Consider the following 21,878-nt stretch of genomic DNA (forward strand, 5'->3'; position numbering starts at 1 on the left):
AACAGTAGTAACATTTTATGCTTCAACAAATTCATTGCAGCAACACTCCATCTGCCTGTCCACTAGTTCATATTGCCAAACATTTAAGAGAATGGGTCATACCTAAAACTCTACCCAGTGGTAGGTTTGGAGGCAAAATGTGAAAGACATTTTCTTCATCCATATCAGTAGACTGAGTATCTCTTTCTTGTGCTACTGCTCTCATACAGGTTTTAATCAATTTGCACCAGTAAGAGACAGAGGGATGCTAAGCAAACATGATCAATGTTTTCAATTCAGTTTTGAGCAACATGAGCATTTTAATTGGGGTGCCAGTAGCCTTGGGTGGGTCCTTTCTTCTCTTTCCTAGGAAAACTCGTCCAGCAAGGAGCCCTTCTGAATTTGCCCCATGAAAGTTCTGGGACCTGTCTTACACCCCCCTCATTTCCAGTGATGAGGGCCATGTGCTCTAGATGTATTACTTTACCCTTAGGCCAATATCCTGTTCCACATACTTCAAAATAATAAGAGTTGTCTAAGACAAACTCACAGCCAATATCATACTGAACAGGCAAAAGCTGGAAGCATTTCCATTAAGAACTGGAACAAGACAAGGATGTCAACTCTCACCACTCCATAGAGCTGGAAGTCCTAGCCAGAACAATTAGGCAAGAGAAAGAAATAAAAGGCATCCAAATAGGAAAAAAAGTCATCAAGCGGTCTCTCTTTGCTGATGATATGATTCTATACCTGGAAAACCCTAAAGACTCCACCAAAAGACTCCTAGAACTGATAAATGATTTCAATAAAGTTTCAGGATACAAAATAAATATACAAAAATCAATAGATTTCTACACACCAAGAAAGTTCAAGCTGAGAACCAAGTCAAGAATGCAATCCCATTTACAATAACCACACACACAAAAACACCTAGGAATCCATCTAACCAAACAGGTTCAAGATGTATACAAGGAGAACAAAACACTGCTGAAAAATATCACAGATAACACAACAAACAAAATATACATTCCATGCTCATGGATTGGAAGAATCAAACTTGTTAAAATGGCCATACTGCCCAAAGCAATCTACAGATTCAATGCTCTTCTTATGAAACTACCAACATCATTTTTTATAGAATTACAAAAATCTATTCTAAAATTCATATGGAACCAAAAAAGAGCCTGAATAACCAAAGCAATCCTAAGCAGAAGGAACAAAGCTAGAGGCATCACATTATCTGACTTCAAACTATACTACAAGCCTACAGGAACCAAAAGAGCACGGCACTGGTACAAAAACAGAACATAGACCACTGGAACAGAATAGAGAACCCAGAAATAAAGTTACATACCTACTACCAGCTAATCGTCAACAAAGTAGACAAAAACAAGCAATGGAGGAAAGGACTCTCTATTCAATCAATGGTGCTGGGATAACTGGCTATCCATATGCAGAATAATGAAACTAGGCCCCTACCTATCACCAGATACAAAAATTAACTCAAGATAGATTAAAGGCTTAAGGGTAAGACCTAAAACTACAAAAATTCTAGAAGAAAACCTAAGAAATACCCTTCTGGACATCGGTCTTGGCAAAGAATTTATGACTAACTCCTTAAAAGCAATTACAACAAAAACAAAAATTGACAAGTGGGATCTAATTAAACTAAAGAGCTTCTGCACAGCAAAAGAAACTATCAACAGAGTAAACAGACAACCTACAGAATGGGAGAAAATATTTGCAAACGGTGCATCCAACAAAAGTCTATTATACAGAATCTATAAGGAACTTAATTCTACCAGCAAAAAAACCAAATAACTCCATTAAAAAGTGGCCAAAAAACATGTCTTCTTAAAAGAAGATATGCAAGAGTCCAACAGACATATGAAAAAAATGCTCACTGTCACTAATCATCAGAGAAATGCAAATCAAAACCACAAGAAGATGCCATATCACATCAGTCCAAACAGCTATTACTAAAAAGTCAAAAAGAAACAACAACAAACAAACAAAAAAACAGATGCTCCAAGGTTGTGGAGAAAAGGGAACACACACACACACACACACACACACACACACACATAGTGGTGGGAATGTAAATTTGTTAAGTCATTGCGGAAAGCAGTTTGGAGATTTTTCAAAGAACTAAAAATGGAACTGCCATTCAACCCAGCAATACCATCACTGGGGATATAGCCTAAGAAAAATAAATTGTTCCACCAAAAGACACATGTACTCATCTGTTCATTACAGCCCTATTTACAATAGCAAAGACATGGAATCTATCTAAGTGCGTGTCGATGGCAGACTGAATAAGGAAAATGTGGTACATATACACCATGAATACTGTGCAGCTATAAGAGAATGAAATCATGTCCTCCGTAGCAACATGGATTTACCTGGAGTCCACTATCCTAACTCAACTAATGCAGAAACAGAAAACCAAATACTGCATGTTCTCACTTATAATTGGGAGCTAAACTGTGGGTACATACGGACATAAAGATGGGAACAATGGACACTGGGGAATACAAGGGTAGGGGAGCAGGCAGGGAAAGGTAGAAAAACTACCTATTGGGTACTATGCTCATTACCTGGGTGATGGTTTCAATAGGAACCTAACCCTCAGCATCACACAATACACCCATGTAGCAAACCTGCACATGTACCCACTGAATCTAAAATATGTGTCAAAATTAAGAAAAAGAAAAGAAAAGAAAGTCCTGTTCCACTCTGCCTGGGACTATACCATTCCTGCACCTTCCTAGGCTGTCAAGTGCTAGAGCTGGGCTGGAGCAGACTCAGGGTACAGAACTCTGAAGCACTTCACCTCAATTAACACTGCGAATACCAAATGCTTCCCATCCTCTGCCTCTGTCCTCCAACTAAATTTTTTGAAAGTTTTGTTTCATCCAAGGTGTTAGTCTATTCATCAAACCCTATCTTCCTAGAGAATACAAAAGTAGACTATGACACAATGTCTTCTCAAACCACCAAAAATTCCATTACAGTGTGGGATCTGAGTTAATCCATTTTTGCTCTGAAACCCAGAACTGTGTAGCTGAAAGTACCACACACGGCAGCTCAAAAGTACCATCCACTGTAGCCCAGAGCTCAAAATAGCGAGCAGAGACTCATCAACAATAATGTGAGGGGGCAGCTTCCCACCAGAAATATCTTTTGCTAATGCATTGTTCTGAAAGCAAATACTAAGCCTCAAAAAACATATTTTAGGAGTTTTTCACATTAACTTCTAAATGCACATCAAAATCAGTTACCATTTCTGGGAAAGATGATAGTTACAAGCTCAACCAGATGATAAAACGGGCCCCACAGCAAGGCATTTGAGAGTTTGTATTTAATGCAGAGTTTGAATTTACAATACTAAGTAAAGAGCCTTGATTGGAAATAAATCATCTGAAACCTCTATTTATTAATAAAATCTTTGACTACACAGTAAGCTTGTTGTTTAACTTGTAGAACATCGTGTGCAAACAATATTAATTATAAACAGCTCAAGAAACAATGATATCATTCAGAAATAAATATTCTCACTCACTTTGCTTTTTGCTTTCTAAGATTTGGCCCATAACAGAAAAATAAGTATTAAAGTCTTCTACCATAGCACAGATTACTTTAATATCCGGCATTAGGGCTGAAAATAGGCACAAGAAGAAATGAATGGCTGGCTATGCTTAATAGAAACGACCTTGCCAACCCCAGGGAATTACATCTCAAACTAGGCCACACATTTGAATTTTGGACTCAAATGTAAGTTTTATTAAAGTCTACATTCTCTATTATTCCTTTCCCTTTTTTAGCCTCCAGACACATGATCATACATACATAGATGACCAGATACATACAAGGTCATGTATCTTTGCCTTTTATAAATTCCAGGCACAAGAGACAGCCCCAGCCATAGCTATATGTGTGTCTATAAACTGACCTTATAAAAAACAAAGGCACAAATACATTGCCATTTTTTACCAGCAACCACAGGAAGCCATTAGCATGGGGTCTGTTATCCCTCCTAATAGGCTCTTTTCCTCTAGTTTCTCCACTGCCCAATCTCCCCTGCTTACCTCTTCCAAATTAATATGATAAAGATGATGCTTCCATTAACAGGTTTTCCTGCTCCACTCTGCCAAATGCTTTGATCTTTCATAGAAGCCCCCGACATCTACCAAACATTCACCTGACTCTTCCCCAACACCAGCACTTTACTCCAGTCCATCTCCTCAGCACCCCACTAACATTCTTTTCACCAACATGGTGATGCCAACTTCACCCAGGCTCCCAGTCCCTCTCAGATTCACCCTCATGGCAAAGCTGACAGCCTCCTCCAGTCCCCCAGGGCTCTGCATCCTTGAGACACAGAACAATGATTGACATCTGGCTTTTAATATGTTCTCTTGTGATACTCCATCCGCTGTCACTATGATTGTCTCCTCATCTCATCTGCAAGCTTACTGAAGGCAAAGACCACTTCTTATGCTTATTTTATGTCTTCCACAATACTTACAGAGATGGACAATTATTTTTCTTTCCCCTCTATTTCATACTACTTTAAATCAGGCTGGTGTCTGGACCCTATGTCCAGAGCCAAGTTCCTCTGGCATAGCATCAGGTAAAGGGCGTTTCTGCATGACTTTGAGCCAGTAATTCCATCTTTGCCCCTGAAACTACTTAATTGACATCAAAATAGTGGTGCCAAGGTAGAAACTTCACTCATCTTCCAACTGCTCTAGTCTCTTAAGGCTCTTCTTAACTCTTTCAGCAACTGAAATTGACCACAATTCAACAACATAAGAAACAATTTCCATTCACATGTACTGTGTATAGGGTTGGGTTATGCACTACTTTGTGTTTAGCTATACTAAGAAGGCCCTGATTACAGAGAACAAGACTGTGACTAGTTAAGTGCACCACGGTTTAAGGGGAATGAGAAGAAACTAGAATGGGATCACAGGGTAGCAACAGGAATAATAAAAGGGCTCGGAAGGAGCACTCAAAAAAAGTAGATAGGATTAGACCAAAGAAAAAGTCAGGGTAATGATGGTCTTTAAGTGTATTGTGGGTTCTTTTAAGGAAATCAGTGATCAACTCTTTTCCCTCTGAGGATAAAATTGGAAAGCATTTGTTTTACATGTACTAAGAGATGTAGGTTACATAAACTCTAACCTTGAAGGCAATTGCAAATGAGAGTACGCTCCTGAAGAGAGCTATTCTATCTCTTTGGTTTGGAAATATTTATGATAGAATAAATGGCACACCTATCCAGGACAGCCCATCTCCAACAGTACTTTCCATTTTTGCCACTCATCCTTGCGGGTATGGACAATGTGATCATGTTATTTTCCTGACCTAAATATCTAGGTGAAATCCCAGGGATTACACTGCAATGAAAGGAAGACCAAACTCATCATTTTAACTACTTTCCAAAACTCTATTTCAGAAATGATATATAGTTAGTTCTTGTAACTTAGGAATTAGATAATACAATTTTACCTGAAAAAAAAAATGAAACACAGAAAACCCTTAATCTGTAACTTCAACTGCCTACCCTCAATCTTCATCCATTTCACTCCACAAATATCCATGCATTTCATAAGTTCACATGTCCTACATGGAATGATCCTGACCTGGTAAACATCTTAGCCTAAAATGGCAAAAATGGAAAGTACTATTGGAGATGGGATGTTTTTCCCAAGCCTTTCATAGAACACAATCTTTAAAAAGGCTAATTCTTGAAAAATGTATTTCAACTTGTTGTAATCTGAATTTTCTAATAACTTTAGATTAGCATTTTAAAAATACTTCTGATGTTCACGGGCTGTCTTGATGAATTGAAAATTACAGATAGAGGAGCAAGGGATTAAAGAACCTATCAAAAGGTATCATTTGCCATACCCACTAACACATAGTTAAGACACACACTGCTAAGTGGTAACAGCCTCTTTGAAAACATCATTCTATTCTATTCTATATAAAGATTTCTGCCAATGCTACCCTGAAAGAAGAGCTTAGGTGATCTGAATTTTTTTTTAAATTTTCCTCAGATGCCCAGTGTTCAGAATTCTCTTTAAAAGAATATGGCTATAAATAACACATAAAACTACTTCCATTTTTGAAAGGGAATAAAGTTATTCTAATTAATGTTTAAAGTGCCATCTTTTCAATGACAATAGGAGAATCGCGGTTCCATTTATTTCCAGTAGAAATTCTGCTTGCTGAAATTAAGGTAACTGTCAACTCTAGCCACACCTGTGTCTTCACCACCCACTGCCCTGAACAAGGTAGCCCCCACACCTGACTAGCCTACCATGCTCCCCTCTTTAGTCCCGGGAAGGTTTTTCAGTTTTCTGGAGGTTTATGTTCAAATCTTGTTTCCTCCTTGGCAACATCCCCAGACCAGTGAGACTGAGCTCTAAGTGGTCTCTGATTCACTGGCACCTGATGTCTGAACCGCTCACCTGCACCTTTCCTGCTACCAACTATGCTTCCACTAGTAAGCACCTTGCTCTCCAGCTCACAGGTTCTTCAGGTGTACGTACCGTGTCATACATACCTTTCAACCCATTATATTTATATGACCATTTGAATGTCTGATTAATATCCCTATGAAGGCAGAGATCTGTATATAACTTGATTATGTATAACTTATTTGTGAGTGCCTGAGCACTCAGAATTTATGCTATGCCCCTAGCTTAAGCAGGGTTTTCATCATTGATGATAATTTGATTTCAATTTTCAGCTTTGAACTTCTGGGTGCAGAAAAATTGTATGATAGGGAGTTTCTCACACTTGCTCCTTTGCTCCTCAGAATCACAGGGCACACCTGGATACCAGGACGTTTCCCATATCCCCATTGCCAGTCAGGTAAGGGTAGAGCACGAGTTCTTCTGTCTATTCTTTAGTTGAGCGTCTCCTACCTACATTCTACATTTAATGAGACTGTTTTGAAAAAAAGCCCAATTCCAGGGTATTTCCTAGGCCACAAAGGCCATGATCAGAGAACCTTTATCTAGATGGTACTGAACAGGTAGCTGAAATACTCTTTTTTTTTTTTTTTTTTTTTTTTTTTGAGACAGAGTCTTGCTCTGTCTCCCAGGCTGAAGGGCAATGGTATGATCTCAGCTCACTGCAACCTCCACCTCCAGAGTTCAAGCAATTCTCCTGCCTCAGCCTCCCGAGTAGCTGGGCCTACAGGCATGCACCACCATACCTGGCTGATTTCTTTGTATTTTTAGTAGAGATGGGATTTCATCATGTTGGCCAGGCTGGTCTCGAACTCTGGACCTCAAGTGATCCACCCGCCTCAGCCTTCCAAAGTGTCGGGATTACAGGCATGGGTCACCGCGTCTGGCCTGAAATACTCTTTCTTTTGTCCTTTTCGTGGACCTATATTTTTTTGCCCCTCCATCACCCCACAACCAATTCAAGCTAGAAACTTCCTGCCCTATGTCCAACAAAGCAGTGGTTCTCAAACTCGGTATATTTAACTTATGCACTGCATGATGATATTTCACTCAACAACAGATTACATATACAATGGTGGTCTAATAAGATGGTAACGGAGCTGAAAAATTCCTATTACCTAGTGACGTCTTGGCCTAGGATAATGTGTACATTTATGTCTTAGTTTAACAAAAAAAGTTTTAAAAGTTTTAAAAACACAAATTTTAAAGATAGAAAAAAGCTTATAGAACAAAGATACTGAAAAAGAAAAATTTTTATATAGCTGTACAATGTGTGTGTGTGTGTGTGTGTGTGTGTGTCTGTGTGTGTGTGTCTGTGTGTGTGTGTCTGTGTGTGTGTGTGTGTGTGTCTGTGTGTGTGTGTCTGTGTGTGTGTGTGTGTCTGTGTGTGTGTGTGTGTGTGTGTCTGTGTGTGTGTCTGTGTGTGTGTGTGTGTGTCTGTGTGTGTGTGTCTGTGTGTGTGTGTGTGTGTGTGTCTGTGTGTGTGTGTGTCTGTGTGTGTGTGTGTGTGTGTGTCTGTGTGTGTGTGTTTAAGAGACAGGGTCTTTGCTGGGCACAGTGGCTCGTGCCTGTAATCCCAGCACTTTGGGAGACTGAGGCAGGTAGATTACCTGAGGTCAGGAGTTTGAGACCGGGTGAAACCCCATCTCTATTAAAACTACAAAAATTAGCTAGGCATGGCCGTGCGCACCTGTAATCCCAGCTACTTCGGAGGCTGAGGCGTGAGAATTACTTGAACCTGGGAGGCAGAGATTGCAGTGAGCCAAGATTGCACCACTGCACTCCAGCCTGGGCAATGGAGTTAGACTCTGTCTCAAAAAAAAAAAAAAAGAGAGAGAGAGGGGGGCTTGGTATGTTGCCCAGGCTGGGGTGCAGTGGTTAACCACAGGTGCGATCATAGTCCATTATAGCCCTGAACTTCTGAGTGAGACTCTGTCTCAAAACAAAACAAAACAAAACAAAAATTTATGAATAACCAAGTTCCAAATAAACATATGGCTATTGTTCATTCATTCATTCATTCACCTTATGAGTACCTGCCATGTCAGGCATTGTTGTAGGCACTGGGTTTACAGTGAACAAAACAGACAAAAATCTCTGCCCTCAAAGAGCTTACTCTCTAGTAGGGGGTGAAGATAAATTAATACAATGTATTAAATGATGTAAAATAAAAAAGATAAGGCAGGGACATGTGATACATGTGAGACATGTATCACATGTGAATACATGTATCACATGAGTTGTTGAAATTTTATATATGGGACAGCCCAGGAAAGGATCACTGAAAACAGACAATTTGGCTGAACAATCTTCTTGATTATCTGGGCAGTCTCCTTGGTCCTTGGTCTTTTCTAAATGGTCTAGAACTTTCTGGCAAAAAAAAAAAAAAAAATAGATCTTGGTCCTTACCCTGAAAAATGCTCATGATAAACAACAATAATTATAATTAATTATAGATCAAAATAATGAACAAAATATATACGTATACTTAAAACGAACTATAATTCATATTTAAAGGGACACTTAGAAATGCCAGACAGTGCTAATTTGTCCTTTGTTAGAAGCAATTCCCCCAGAGAAGAATCTGCACAAATACCAACACATTCAAATCCAAATAGAGATGAATGCTTCTCTTTTGTTTTCAGGTTTCTTATTCTCTAATACAGTGTAAAATACAACCATGATACAGACAAAGTAAAACATTAAAAACCTATCACTGGAACGACATGACGGAATGAACAGATCACATTAAAACAACTCCTTTAAGTTAGTGGGATGAAGGCTGTAATGCACAAGGATGCAAAACAAAGCGATTGAACACTGAAGATAGAATAGCTTCACTCAGAACCCTGCAGCCACGTTCTACTCCCACTGGGTTATTACAAGAAATACTGTAAGCTTTTGGGATCTCCTTTTCATTTAATTACAGAATCCATCCATCAATTAAACCACTTTCTTCATCTCATTACCAGCCCAGTACATTTTCTGAGGTGACAAATGGTAATTAGGTTCTCCTTCCTTCAGATGCTGGCATTTAGTATTCAGTTCCTGCCTTTTGCTCTTTCCCAGGGAAATTTCACACACAATTATACAGCTTCAGTCATTATCCATATGCCAAAGGCTTCCAAATTCTTCTTCCCAACATAGACCACTATCTCAGAGCCCTACTGGACTCTGGAGGTACCATGTTACTCAACCTCAATATACCCCAAACTGAACTCATCTTTCTCCAGCACTGCCCTGCAAGGTGCTTCTATATTTCATTAGTTGGTGGCAACTCCATCTATCTACCCAGGCAGCTCAGCTGGATACATGGATCCCTCTTCACTCCTCCCATTCAGTCAGTCATCAAATTCTATTGACCCTAACTTTGTCTCTTAAATCCTCTATTTTCTATCACACCTGCTACTACCTTACACTATTTCCACCTGTGGCTCTCCCCAGCTCCTTTCTATCTCCCCTGTGGCCCTCACGGCCTGCATGCTGTGCATCTCCCATCACAGGACTTCTTACTTGGTCTCATAAATGTTGCTTACTTATATGTCTCTTTTAATACCCCAGGAGTTCTTTGACAACCTGGTACGTTGTCTCTATTATTAGCACTTAGCACAATGTCCTGCATGGAGTATGTGTTCAATTAACATTTAGTAAATGGGCTTGGTGTGGTGGCACGTGCCTGTAATCCCAGCTACTCAGGATCACTTGAGCTCAGGAGTTTGAGACCAGCCTGGGCAACACAGTGAGACCCCCCCATCTCAAAACAACCACAAAATAAAACATGTAGTAAATGGATGAGTAACTCATGAACCATCAGATCCCACAATGTCAGGCATTTTAGAAAGTGAGATGAGTTCACCAACACAATTTCTACTCACCAATCCCTACCTTGTCACAGCTAAACCTGTGAAGTCACTGGGTCTGAAACTGACCTAAGTTTGTGCTATCAACTCTAACTCCTCCATCGCAACCCTTTCCCACCCTCAAATTTGTTTAGCTCTTGTGTAAAATGTTCAGTGTCCCCTTTCGCCCTTTTTTCAAAACTATTTTTAGCAAAAACAGTTAATCCTTGCTTTTCATTCCCAAAGGCATTTTACATCGTTGGCCTTTCTTTCTAGGGGAAATCAGCCTCTGAAATCAAGAAATAGAAGGCTCAAGAAATAGAAGGCTTTGTCTGCAAGGTAGATGTGTGAAGGCGAGGCAGGTGGGAGGGAGGGAAGGGAATTCCAGGGAGAAAGCTTGGCTGGACTCAAGGTCACAGTCAGAACTGGAATGTGCCTCCTGTGCACTCCGCCAGGTCTTGACCAAAAGCTCGGGCTTGTTTTGGCACATGCTCCCCACCCAAAATCCTCTGTCCTGGGACATCAGCTCAGTACCTGAACATCGCAACTCCAGGTGAAACAGAAGAAAACGAAACTGTTGTTTTAGGACTTGGCTGCAATTGGGTCACTGGGGCTAGGAGGAAGACAGCATTCCTCAGGGAAAAGACGGCTATTTCTGCTGGGATTTATAAGAAGTAAAGACGCCAAGGAAATTCAGTGTCCTGATCCGATTAGGATGGAGACAGAAGGGTCTTTGGAGAGAGAAGGGTCTTTGGAGAGAGAGCAAGCCCTGTCGAGATGGTGCAGACAAGGTTTGGAATAAGTCTGAAAAATGACCCTGGCTTGTAATTTCTGATCAATTTTCCCATAAACCTAAAACTGCTCTAGAATGAAGGAAAGAAATGAAAGAAGGAAATGAAAGAATGAAAGAAAAGAAGGAAAGGAATGGAAGGGAAGGGAAGGAAGGAAAAGGAAAGGAATAGAATGGAATGAGAAAGGAAGAAAAGGAAAGGAAGAAAGAAAAGAAAAACAAAAAGAAAAGAAAAGAAATGAAAAGAAAAGAAAAGGCTCTTGCTAATGAGAAATGTCTCATGTCAGAGATGGCCTGAGAATACGAGGGCAGTTGGTGCCTATTCTGTGCTGTGACCTCCCACCATTAGCCCAGACCTTAATTAAGTCTGCTGCTGAAAAGAGCTGCCTTGGGGTAGTGGTACTATGGAAGAGGACAGAGAGGAAAAATGTGTGGGATAAAGCAATAAAAAAGGCACAGCACTCACAGGAGGACACCAAGACTTTGAAACTGGCAAGAATTTGGAGTGAGGGAACCACAGGAATGCATACCTCGAGGAATCTTTAGAACTGTGCTGTCCAGTACAGTAGCCACTAACCACATGTGGCTACTGACCGTTTGAAATGTGTCTAGTCCAGGCCAGGCACGGTGGCTCATGCCTGTAATCCCAGCACTTTGGGAGGCCAAGGTGGGCGGATCACCTGAGGTCAGGAGTTCAAGACCAGCCTGGTCAACATGGTAAAACCCTGTGTCTACAAATAATACAGAAAAAAATTAGCTGGGTGTGGTGTCACAACCCTGTAACCCCAGCTACTCGGGACGCTGAGGTAGGAGAATCACTTGAACCCAGAAGGTGTAGGTTGCAGTGAGCCAAGATCACTCCATTGCACTCCAGCCCGGGTGACAAGAGTGAAACTCCATCTCAAAAAAAAAAAAAGAATGTGCAGCCAGGTGCAGTGGCTGACGCCTGTAATCCCAGGGCTTTGGGAGGCTGAGGCAGGCAGATCACAAGGTCAAGAGATAGAGACCATCCTGGCCAACATAGTGAAAACTTGTCTCTACTAAAAAAAAAAAAAAAAAAAAATACAAAAATTAGCTGGGTGTGGAGGCGCACACCTGTAGTCCCAGCTACTCAGGAGGCTGAGGCAGGAGAATCCCTTGAACATGGGAGGCGGAGGCTGCAGTGAGCCGAGATCATGCCATTGCACTCCAGCCTGCCAACAGAGTGTGACTCTGTATCAAACAAATAAAACAAAGCAAAGCAAAAAAACAAAAACAAAAAGAAATGTGTCTAGTCTAAATTGAGACGTGTTAAGGTAGTATTAAAAAAAAAGAATGTCAAGTATCTCAATACTTTTTATATTACTTATTGAAATGATAATATTTTAGATAGGGTTAAATAAAACATATTAATGAAAATTGACTACACCTTTCCCTTTCAACATTTTCAATATGGCTATTAGAATATTTAGAATTATACAAGTGGCTTGCATTTTTAAAAATTTATTTATTTTTTAAGTTTTGGGGTGCATGTGCAGGAAGTGCAGGTTTGTCACACAGGGAAACGTGTGCCAGCTTACATGATATTTCTGCCTGAAGCACTTCACCCTTTCAAGCTCCTCACATTTACAACAGTGATGACAGTGCTGCTCTAGAATCTTGGGAAAAGTCATGGACTCCCTACAGTATAAGGCACGGGGAACCTAAACCACTTTCTCCAGATATTAAAGAAAAGGATGATTCCAGAACGTTGGGACACAAGATAGTAGCCATTGCCAGATTAAGTGTGAGAAAATATAAATGTATAAGGATAGATGACTGACTCATTTATTTTAGTAACATTTTGTTAAATTGAAAAATAATTCCTACAAATAGCAAGTATTCTTAAAATGGAATTTAATTTAAACAAAAACTCGACTTTTCAAGAACACATTTATAGCATGAAACAAGATACAACTTTCCAGGATGAGGAATTTACATTTGGTCCTTAGAATTAAACTAAAGGAGGAAAAAAGCAAGGGAGCTTTCACCCCACAGGGGATAAATGAATGTCTATTCTAACACCTCGATGTGTTGAACAGTGAGTGCCAAGATCTGAGTCTACTACTCCATACTTTCAAGTAGAAATATAAAATATAGAGAGAGCTGGGCGTGGTGGCTCACACCTGTAATCCCAGCACTTTGGGATGCTGAGGCAGGAGAATCCCTTGAGATTAGGAGTCCAAGACCAGCCTGGCCAACATGATGAAACCCCGTCTCTACTAAAAAACAAAACAAAACAAAACAAAACAAAAACACAACAATTAGCTGGGCATAGTGGCGGGTGCCTGTAATCCCAGCTACTTGGGAGGCTAAGCCAGGAGAATTGCTTGAACCCAGGAGGCAGAGGTTGCAGTGAGCTGAGATCGCACCACTGCACTCTAGCCTGGCAACAGAGCAAGACTCCATCTCAAATAAATAGATAAATAATAAAATAGAATAAATAAAATAAAATATATACGTGGCTGCCGTCATTTATGGATTGTATTTATTTCATACCAAATCTATCCTTTGAGCCATGTCTCAATAAATTTATGAGAAAAAATAAAAATACAATGCTGACTCCAAGTTAGCTAAACTGGATATAACCAGAAAACATTTTTTCTCTGACATACCCCCTAAGAAGCTCTAATTGGGGGTCTATATTAATATACACTTATCTGGTATATGGAATCTGCAAACTTCAGACCTGGGATGATGTAAGTTTCATATGGTCTAGTCTCTTTATTTTACAGATAAGGACACTGAGCCACAGAGAGACAAGTAACTTGTCCACAATCAGCTGCTTAATGGCAAGGCAGGACTCAAGCCACACAACGTGACAGCACAGCACCCTGGGTGTGACCTTGATATTTCCTCATGGCCAACTTGGGTTGGGTGAAAACTGGGGTTTATCATACTTACTCACAGGGGTTTTCAGGAGGATTAAATAATCCCTCTCTGAGATGTGGACACAGTATTTGTAACGCATGTCATGCATTGAGCACTGAGCTCATTTGAGGCAGTTAAGCTCATACCCTCCCCTCTCTCCACCTTCTTGCCCTAGCTACACATGCTAGCATTCTTTCTTCTGAAAACTTTACCTTCAGTGTAAGGAACGGCTGTGGACTCCAGGAAAGCGCTCGCTCCTCCTTTATTCATGTATTTTGTGGTCACTAGGAAGACTAGAATCTACCTGAGAGTCCCCCTGGCCGTGGATGGATGGCTTAGGATGACAATGCTGAGTCTTTGTGACGTAAGACACTCAAAACAAAACACAGTTTCCAGAAATGAAGGTGCTTACCACAGGCAGGGCATAGGAATGAGGGTGCTTACCCCAGGCAGGGCACAGAGTAAATTTACAGAGTGCTCTCCGAGTCTCGTCTGCCTTCCTTCTCTGACATCCTTGAACCACATCTTGAGCTACCCGGACATGCCCTCAGCCCAAGTAACCTATTTATCAAACAAACACACAAAACCATTCTTCTTCCTTTTCTTCCCCAGTTGGCCACGCCCTGGCTCTGAAATAACAGGTTGGTGTATTTCATACAAAGATGCCAATCTTTGTAAACCCCAAAAGGTAGGCTTGTTAATGGAAATCAACACCAAACTGGTAGCTTCTTGGATGGGAGGTCTTTTTCTGCTTGGAGGTCTCCTGAGTGTTCTTGCTTAATTCTCAATTCTCAATACACACACACACACACACACACACACACACACACACACACACACACACAGAGGAGCCAGTGACTTGGCACCCAATCTTGCAAGTTTTCCAGGCCTCCTATAACTAATGGATATTGGGACAAGCTACTTTGTAGTAGGAGTTCCTCATTTCAGAGAAAAAGAAAAAGAAGGCAAAAACCACAGAAGTGTATTTTTATTGCTCTTTCTCAGTGTTAGTCCCTTCTTCCAGGAGAAGGGACCTCAGTGAGCACCCAAAGGCCCATGAACCACTGGTTTTAGCAGGACTCGTTCTCGCCCTAGAGTCTAACTGAATCCCAAACTGGCAGTAAATGATGTCAGGGCTTCTCAGGGCATTCACTTATCATCCAGTGACCCGATGTGGAGTTAAGGGGATGGGCTGGACCCAAGGTGAGCCCTGACCATGGCATGCCACTGAGCCACGAATCTGCAGGCACCATACCTTTGCAGGTGAAACACTTGATGTGGAAATGTTTGGTCTGGACCCGAAGCACTTCACCCTTGCAAGGCTCCCCACATTTATGGCAGTGAATGACAGGCTTCTCTGATGGGTGGTGAGGGTCCTGAGGGTGCGCCACTGAAAGAAAATCAACAAAAGATCCAGGTGAGTAGAGACCATTCCTGCAAAAGGGGTCATCATGGTATCTCTGTAATTTTGGTGTCAAATGAGTCACAGAGATTGATTCGACAGGGTGAACGGAGCAGCCCCACCAAGCCACAATCCTGGAGACACAAAGACCCATAAGACAGTCGTGGCTTTAACAGTCCAGGGGAGAAAACACCAGGCATGTTCCTCAGTGGAGCCTGCTGTCTTCTCCCTTCCTCCCAAACTTCTCTGGGATAACACCATTGAACTATTGAATACACAATCTTGCTTAGTTCAATATTTTGTAATGTGGATTTGTAATATGTCTTTATATTGATTTAGAAGGCATCTTCAGCAGGAGTTCACTGTGGACTGTAAGTCCTCGAAGATGGGGACCATTTCTTAAAGTTTATCCTTTTTGTCTCACCAGTTGTATTTCTCCCTCCTTCTCCCAGCTTCTTGGGACATAGCAGAATGTTCAGGCACCAAAGGTGCTCAGTAAATGTTTCTTTACTCATTAATTAGTGTGTGCTGGACAGTTTCTAGCCTGCTTTACCAGAGGGTCATTCCTGATCATAAATGGCAACTCATCCAATCTGTTGTGGGCCTATGATAAGCCTCCCATTATGTGCATAGTGTCTGATACACACACTGCAGGCGGTAAATTTTAAAAAAATAAACTAGGAACAACGTGGATCTCTCTGAACCTCAGTTTCCTTTCCCATAAAACAAAGAGGATTGGCCCAGGGGATTTATAGGGTCTTTTCAGACCCTAACATCACATGATGGGGCTTACAAGGATACTAAGAGAATACTAAAAGAATACTCATAGTTTCCAGAGTGTGGCCTTCAGAGACTAGAAGTTACTGTGACTGCCCAGCGCTGGGACTGGGATGTACAGCCTCCCCTTTACAAAGGCCTGGAGATAAGGCAGTGAGGGGACACTTGTGGCTTTGAGCTCACCAAGAGTTTTCATTTAACTTGCAGTTTCTCCAGCTAGAGAATGCAGATAGGCAGTGTTTGCTACCAAATTCCCTTTTTGATGTGGAGCCTCAGAAGCAGGAACATCACGGTGATATATAAAAACATACTCCTTAGGGAATGACATGAGCAAGAATGACATGAGCAAGGAATGACATGAGCAAGGAATGACATGGGACAAGAACATTGAACCTAAAATTAATCAACCAACACAAAGATGATTTTTCTCTCCAAAGGTAAAACCAGGTTGAGCAGGGGGCAGATGTGGGCAGATACTGCTGAAACTCAGTTTAGGAAACACCTTACAACAAGGAGCTCGCTGTATACCACAGTATAACAGTTCACTGTTTCTCTCGGACCTCAGCAGTGTTCTCATTTCGCCTGGCAAGAGTTTGAACAAGATAGTCCAAATAATCCATTATTGGCTAACTTCTGAGAAACAAGGTTCTTCTTGTGAGATTCTGACTAGGAGCAGGTGTAGTTTCAGGTGGAACACCTGATCTGTGCTCTCTGCAATGGACCCTGGGAATGGCCACAAAGATACCATGGTTGCAATTCACCTGCAATTCCATATCTACCCCCTGGGATCTCTCTTGAAAACCTGTATTTACAACATAACTCAGTTATTATCTAAAGGAATTAAGGAGGGACATGCTCTCAAGATCTCTAAACAATGACTGACTTTTAAAGTGATGCATATCAAGGCCAAAAAACCTATCCCTTGCACATTAAAAAAAAAAAAAAAAGTTTTCTTGGCTGGGCACAGTGGCTCATGCCTGTAATCCCAGCTCTTTGGGAGGCCCAGGTGGGTGGATCACCTGAGGTCAGGAGTTCAAGACCAGCCTGGCTAACATGGTGAAACCCGGTCTCTACTAAAAATACAAAAATTAATCGGGCGTGGTGGCAGGTGCCTGTAATCCCAGCTACTCAGGAAGCTGAGGCAGGAGAATCGCTTGAACACGGGAGGCGGAGGTTGCAGTGAGCCGAGATCACACCATTGCACTCCAGCCTGGAGGACAAGAGCGAGTCTTTGTCTCAAAAAAAAAAAAAAAAAAAAAAAAAAAAAGTTTCCCTAAAAATATCTGCTTTAAGTCCTTGTGTTTTTAAAGTTAATTCCTGCTTCCTATAAGAAAGAAGACAAGTGGTATTTATTGGCATCTACTAAATGCCACACATAGTGCAGGGTGTTTACATAAGCCACTTTATTTCATCCTCACCACCTCTCTCTCTCAGTGAAGTGAGTAATACTGTTCCCATTTGACAGTTGACAGATAAGGAAACAGAGCCGCAGAGAAGTTGAACAACCTGCCCAAGAAGCAGAGGAAGCTGAAAGATCCACACCCAGGCCTTTCTGACTGCCAAGTTCATGCTCCTTCCATGAAGTTTGTAAAAATCAGAAAATTGTTGTAAGTCAAAAATAATTATTATTTATAAGTATTATTATTATACCTTTAATTTATATGGCAAGTTCAAGTGCCGTTCTAAAAGCAGCAGCTAGGGCTTGGCGTGTAAAGGGCACACACGTAGTAATAAGGTTTTTGATAACTGAGCATGGCACCCAGGTGGTAACACACAAGGCAACTGTATGGATCCCCCTGATCAGAACCTTCTGTACCATGTATTAAAAAGGCAGGTTCTTCAGCCCCAGTGACTAGGAGTGGGAGTCAGGCATCTACCTTTTTAGTAAACTACTCAGGTGATTCTTACGCATACTCCAATTTAAGAGCTATATTTCCCTTTAGAATTCAGACAATATGAATATGCCAGCTGCAGAGAAGAGCTAGAATTTCAAAAGTAATTCAAAAGACCATCCTCTTCAGCAACAATATGAGAACATAGTGAATCTCTTGACTATACAGGAGAATGCATTTTTGGATAAGAAAATGCACTGTAGTTTTTCTTAACACTTGAATTTCTTATTGCTAAGCAAGGAAGTCATGCTGAGTAATGATGAGGGAAGGAAAATATCATTTCATTTCTTGGCTTTTCTCTATGTCCAAATAAAGGAGCCACTGCCAATGCTGGCACCAGCTACCAAGGTCAGAACTGGGATTAGCATCTGCATTTTGCAAGAGTTTCCCTTTGGAAATATACATTACACCACAAAGTCCTCCATGCCCAGAGATGACTTGCTTTGCTTTCACCCAGAGACTAGACTGTGTTTAGTTGCCTTTCCTTCATACAACAGCCTAGGCAGACACATCAGAACAACCCATTTGTAAAGAATTCGGCTTTTCTTACTAGAGAAGGACAGAATCCAAAGACCAAGAGAGATTCGGTTCTTATTTCATCCCAACTCAAGTCAGTGTCAAGAAAGGAATCTCTCTCCTTTTCAAAAATGAATAAAGAGGTTAACTTTATATAACTGTCTTTGACAGTCTGGTTATTACCAAATGTATGTTTGTTGACCTAATGTTACAATTTTGAAATATGCTGCGTCATTTCCAATACAGACATGACATTGGTTCTGCACTTCCCCTTATCTGCCAACTGGCTCTGCTGCAAATTTTTACTTGACTGTTCCATCTTTCAAGGCTCAAGTGGTCCCTACTTATTTTATTGATAGGGAAACTCAGGAGCAAAGAGTTTACATTCCTTGCCCAAAGTCATCAGGAGTTACTGGCAGAGGCACACTTGGCACTCAGGCTCCCAGCCCTTTCCACTCTACCAAGTAGTCAATGATTTACCCTGGAACTTGAGCAGACACAGTTCAAACCTTCCATGGCTCATCATTTTTGTTGCCTAAATAAGGATTGTACAACGAAAAATCGAAAGCATGGCTGCATACTCTCTGAACAATGAGGAAATACCTACAAAGAGCCAAGAGTCCACTTGCCTGAAAAAGTAATGGGATTCCTCCACTGCAGAATACCCAGTTTGGAGGAATTCTCACTACTCAGCTAAAGCAGCCGATTGCACCGCTTACTGGGGAGTTTCACACTGTCTTTCAGAGTCAAGCAAAGCAGATCAGCCACGTCTCTGAACTCCAGTGCAGGACAGAAAGCAAAAATGCCACTTTCGATGTGTTACTTTTGGAATGTCTATTAACGATCTCAGGCAATGAGACTGGGAGAATGAGACCATTGCAGAAATTCCAGTAACCTTCAGTGCAGTCAAGCAGAGGCCATGACACATCATAAGAGGAAGTCCACAAAGCTAAGCAGAGTCCCTCTTTCAAATCCAGAACTAGCCTCATCTTGCCCAAGCTACCTCTCTCTGGGGAACAGGCTGTGGAACTAGACTGCCAGAAACAGAACATCTGGGAAAGCACATTTGAAATAAAAATCTCCTAACAGGTAAATATCACAAACCTGTGACAGAGTACTTTTTTTTTTTTTTTTTTTTTTTTTTTTGTGACAGAGTCTTGCTCTGTCGCCAGGCTGGAGTGCAGTGGTGTGATGTCAGCTCACTGCAACCTCTGCCTCCTGGATTCAAGCAGTTCTTCTGCCTCAGTCTCCCTAGTAGCTGGGACTATAGGCGCATACCACCACGCCCAGCTAATTTTTGTATTTTTAGTAGAGACGGAGTTTCCCCATGTTGGCCAGGATAGTCTCGATCTCTTGACCTTGTGATCCGCCCGCCTCGGCCTCCCAAAGTGCTGGGATTACAGGCATAAGCCATCGTGCCCGGCCCAGAGTACTCTTAGTTACAGCTTGCTCTGGGTCATCTGAAATACTCAGTATATCGCAGGTAACATACATATTCTCCCTCTCAAGCCCCCTTCCTTCCTCATTGCACCATCACTCCCTAACCCCTAAGCCTTTGGAACAACACGGTGCTTGATGGCTTCCAAAACCCTTTCCTCTGCTCTATCTCATTTCACTCTCACAGGAGTTCTCAGGTAGGAAGAACAGGTACCATCAACCCCTTCTTAGAAACAGACAAACTGAGGCTCAGAGGAACGAAGTGACTCACCCAAGGTGGCGCAGCCAAGAAATAAAGAGTTGGTGGCAACCTAGTGCAGTGACTTCTAACCCAGACCTCTTTATACCAGAATAATCCCCTAATCACCAGTGCTTCAACCTGAGTCTACCCTCTCTTTCATTTCCCACCAAATTTTGTCCACCCTCACATCCCCTTTGCCTCATCCCTTTTCCTGTCCCATGAACCCAGGCCCTCAACTCGTTTTTCTTGGATTGCTGAAAATTTCCCACGCCCTGGTTTTTTTGTTTGTTTGTTTTTTCTGAGACTGAGTTTTGCTCTGTCACCAGGCTGGAGTGCAGTGGCACGATCTCAGCTCCCTGCAATCTCTACCTCCCAGGTTTAAGCGATTCCCCTGCCTCAGCCTCCCAAGTAGCTGGGACTACAGGCACGCACCACCACGCTCAGCTAATTTTTGTATTTTAGTAGAGACAGGGTTTCACCATGTTGGCCAGGATGGTCTCGACCTCTTGACCTCGGGATCTACCAGGCTCTGCCTCCCAAAGTGTTGGGATTACAGGTGTGAGCCACCGCACCTGGCCCCTGGCTTTTTTCTCCAAATGCAACCAGCAAAGCGTATTCTACCCAGGGAGGTGCAGCCTAACTCCCCACTCCTTAAGTGTGGGCTGTACATAGTGATCTCCTCCTATAGAGTACAGTGTGGATAGGAAGAAAAAAACGACTAACTTTACAATAGAGAAATCTGACGGACAATATCCCAGCCACGTGAGCAAGGTAAACATCAACAGTGATAAGTCACGTTGACAGAATGTACCTTTGATATGATGTGATGAAACAAAACAAAACAAAACAAAATCCATAATCCTTATGAAATCATGAGAAAAATCCCAAATGGAGGGACATTCTACAAAACAAAAACACCTGACAACTACTCTTCAAAATTGTAAAGATCATAAAAAACAAAGAATGTCTGAGAAATGATCACAGCCAAGAGGAGCCTACGGAGATGTGATGACTAAACGTAATGTGGGATCCTGGATGGGATCCCAGAACAGAGAAAGAACATTAGGTAAAAACTACGGAAATCTGAATAGTGTGGACTTTAGTTTACAACAGTGTGCCAATATGGTCCAGTAACTATAACAAATGTATTATACCAACGCAAAATGTTACTAACAGGGGAAACCAAGTGTTGAGTATATAGGAAATACCTGTATTATCTTCTCAATTTTTTTTTTATTCATCTAAAATGGTTTTAAGAAAATAAAGCTTATAAGCTGGGCACAGTGGCTCACACCTGTAATCCCAGCACTTTGGGAGGCCAAGGTGGGCGGATCATTTAAGGTCAGGAGTTCAAGACCAGCCTGGCCAACATGGTAAAACCCCATCTCTACTAAAAATACAAAAATTAGCTGGGTATGGTGGCGTGCACCTGTAGTCCCAGTTACTCGGGAGGCTGAAGCAGGAGAATTGTTTGAACCCAGGAGGCAGAGGTTGCAGTGAGCCGAGATTGTGCCATTGCACTCCACCCTGGGACACAAGAGCAAAAGTCTGTCTCCAAAAAAATAAATAAATAAAATAAAATAAAGCTTATTTTAAAAAGAAAAACAAAGGCAGGGCACGGTGGCTCACAC

The 21,878-nt window shown here is 41.5% G+C and overlaps 1 protein-coding gene across 27 annotated transcripts in view; it reads right to left on the bottom strand.

Annotated features, from left to right (window-relative positions):
* The window catches only part of ABLIM1 (actin binding LIM protein 1), a 389,359-nt gene that overhangs the window by 152,079 nt on the left and 215,402 nt on the right, over positions 1-21,878 (bottom strand). For all 27 annotated transcript variants that reach the window (XM_045362237.2, XM_065521449.1, XM_065521448.1 and 24 more), the window contains one exon: positions 15,238-15,372. In XM_045362237.2, the coding sequence (XP_045218172.1) occupies positions 15,238-15,372 (135 nt within the window). The remainder of the gene's footprint in view (positions 1-15,237; positions 15,373-21,878) is intronic.

The sequence above is a fragment of the Macaca fascicularis genome, chromosome 9 (assembly GCF_037993035.2).
Source record: "Macaca fascicularis isolate 582-1 chromosome 9, T2T-MFA8v1.1".
Classification (NCBI taxonomy): Eukaryota; Metazoa; Chordata; class Mammalia; order Primates; family Cercopithecidae; genus Macaca; species Macaca fascicularis.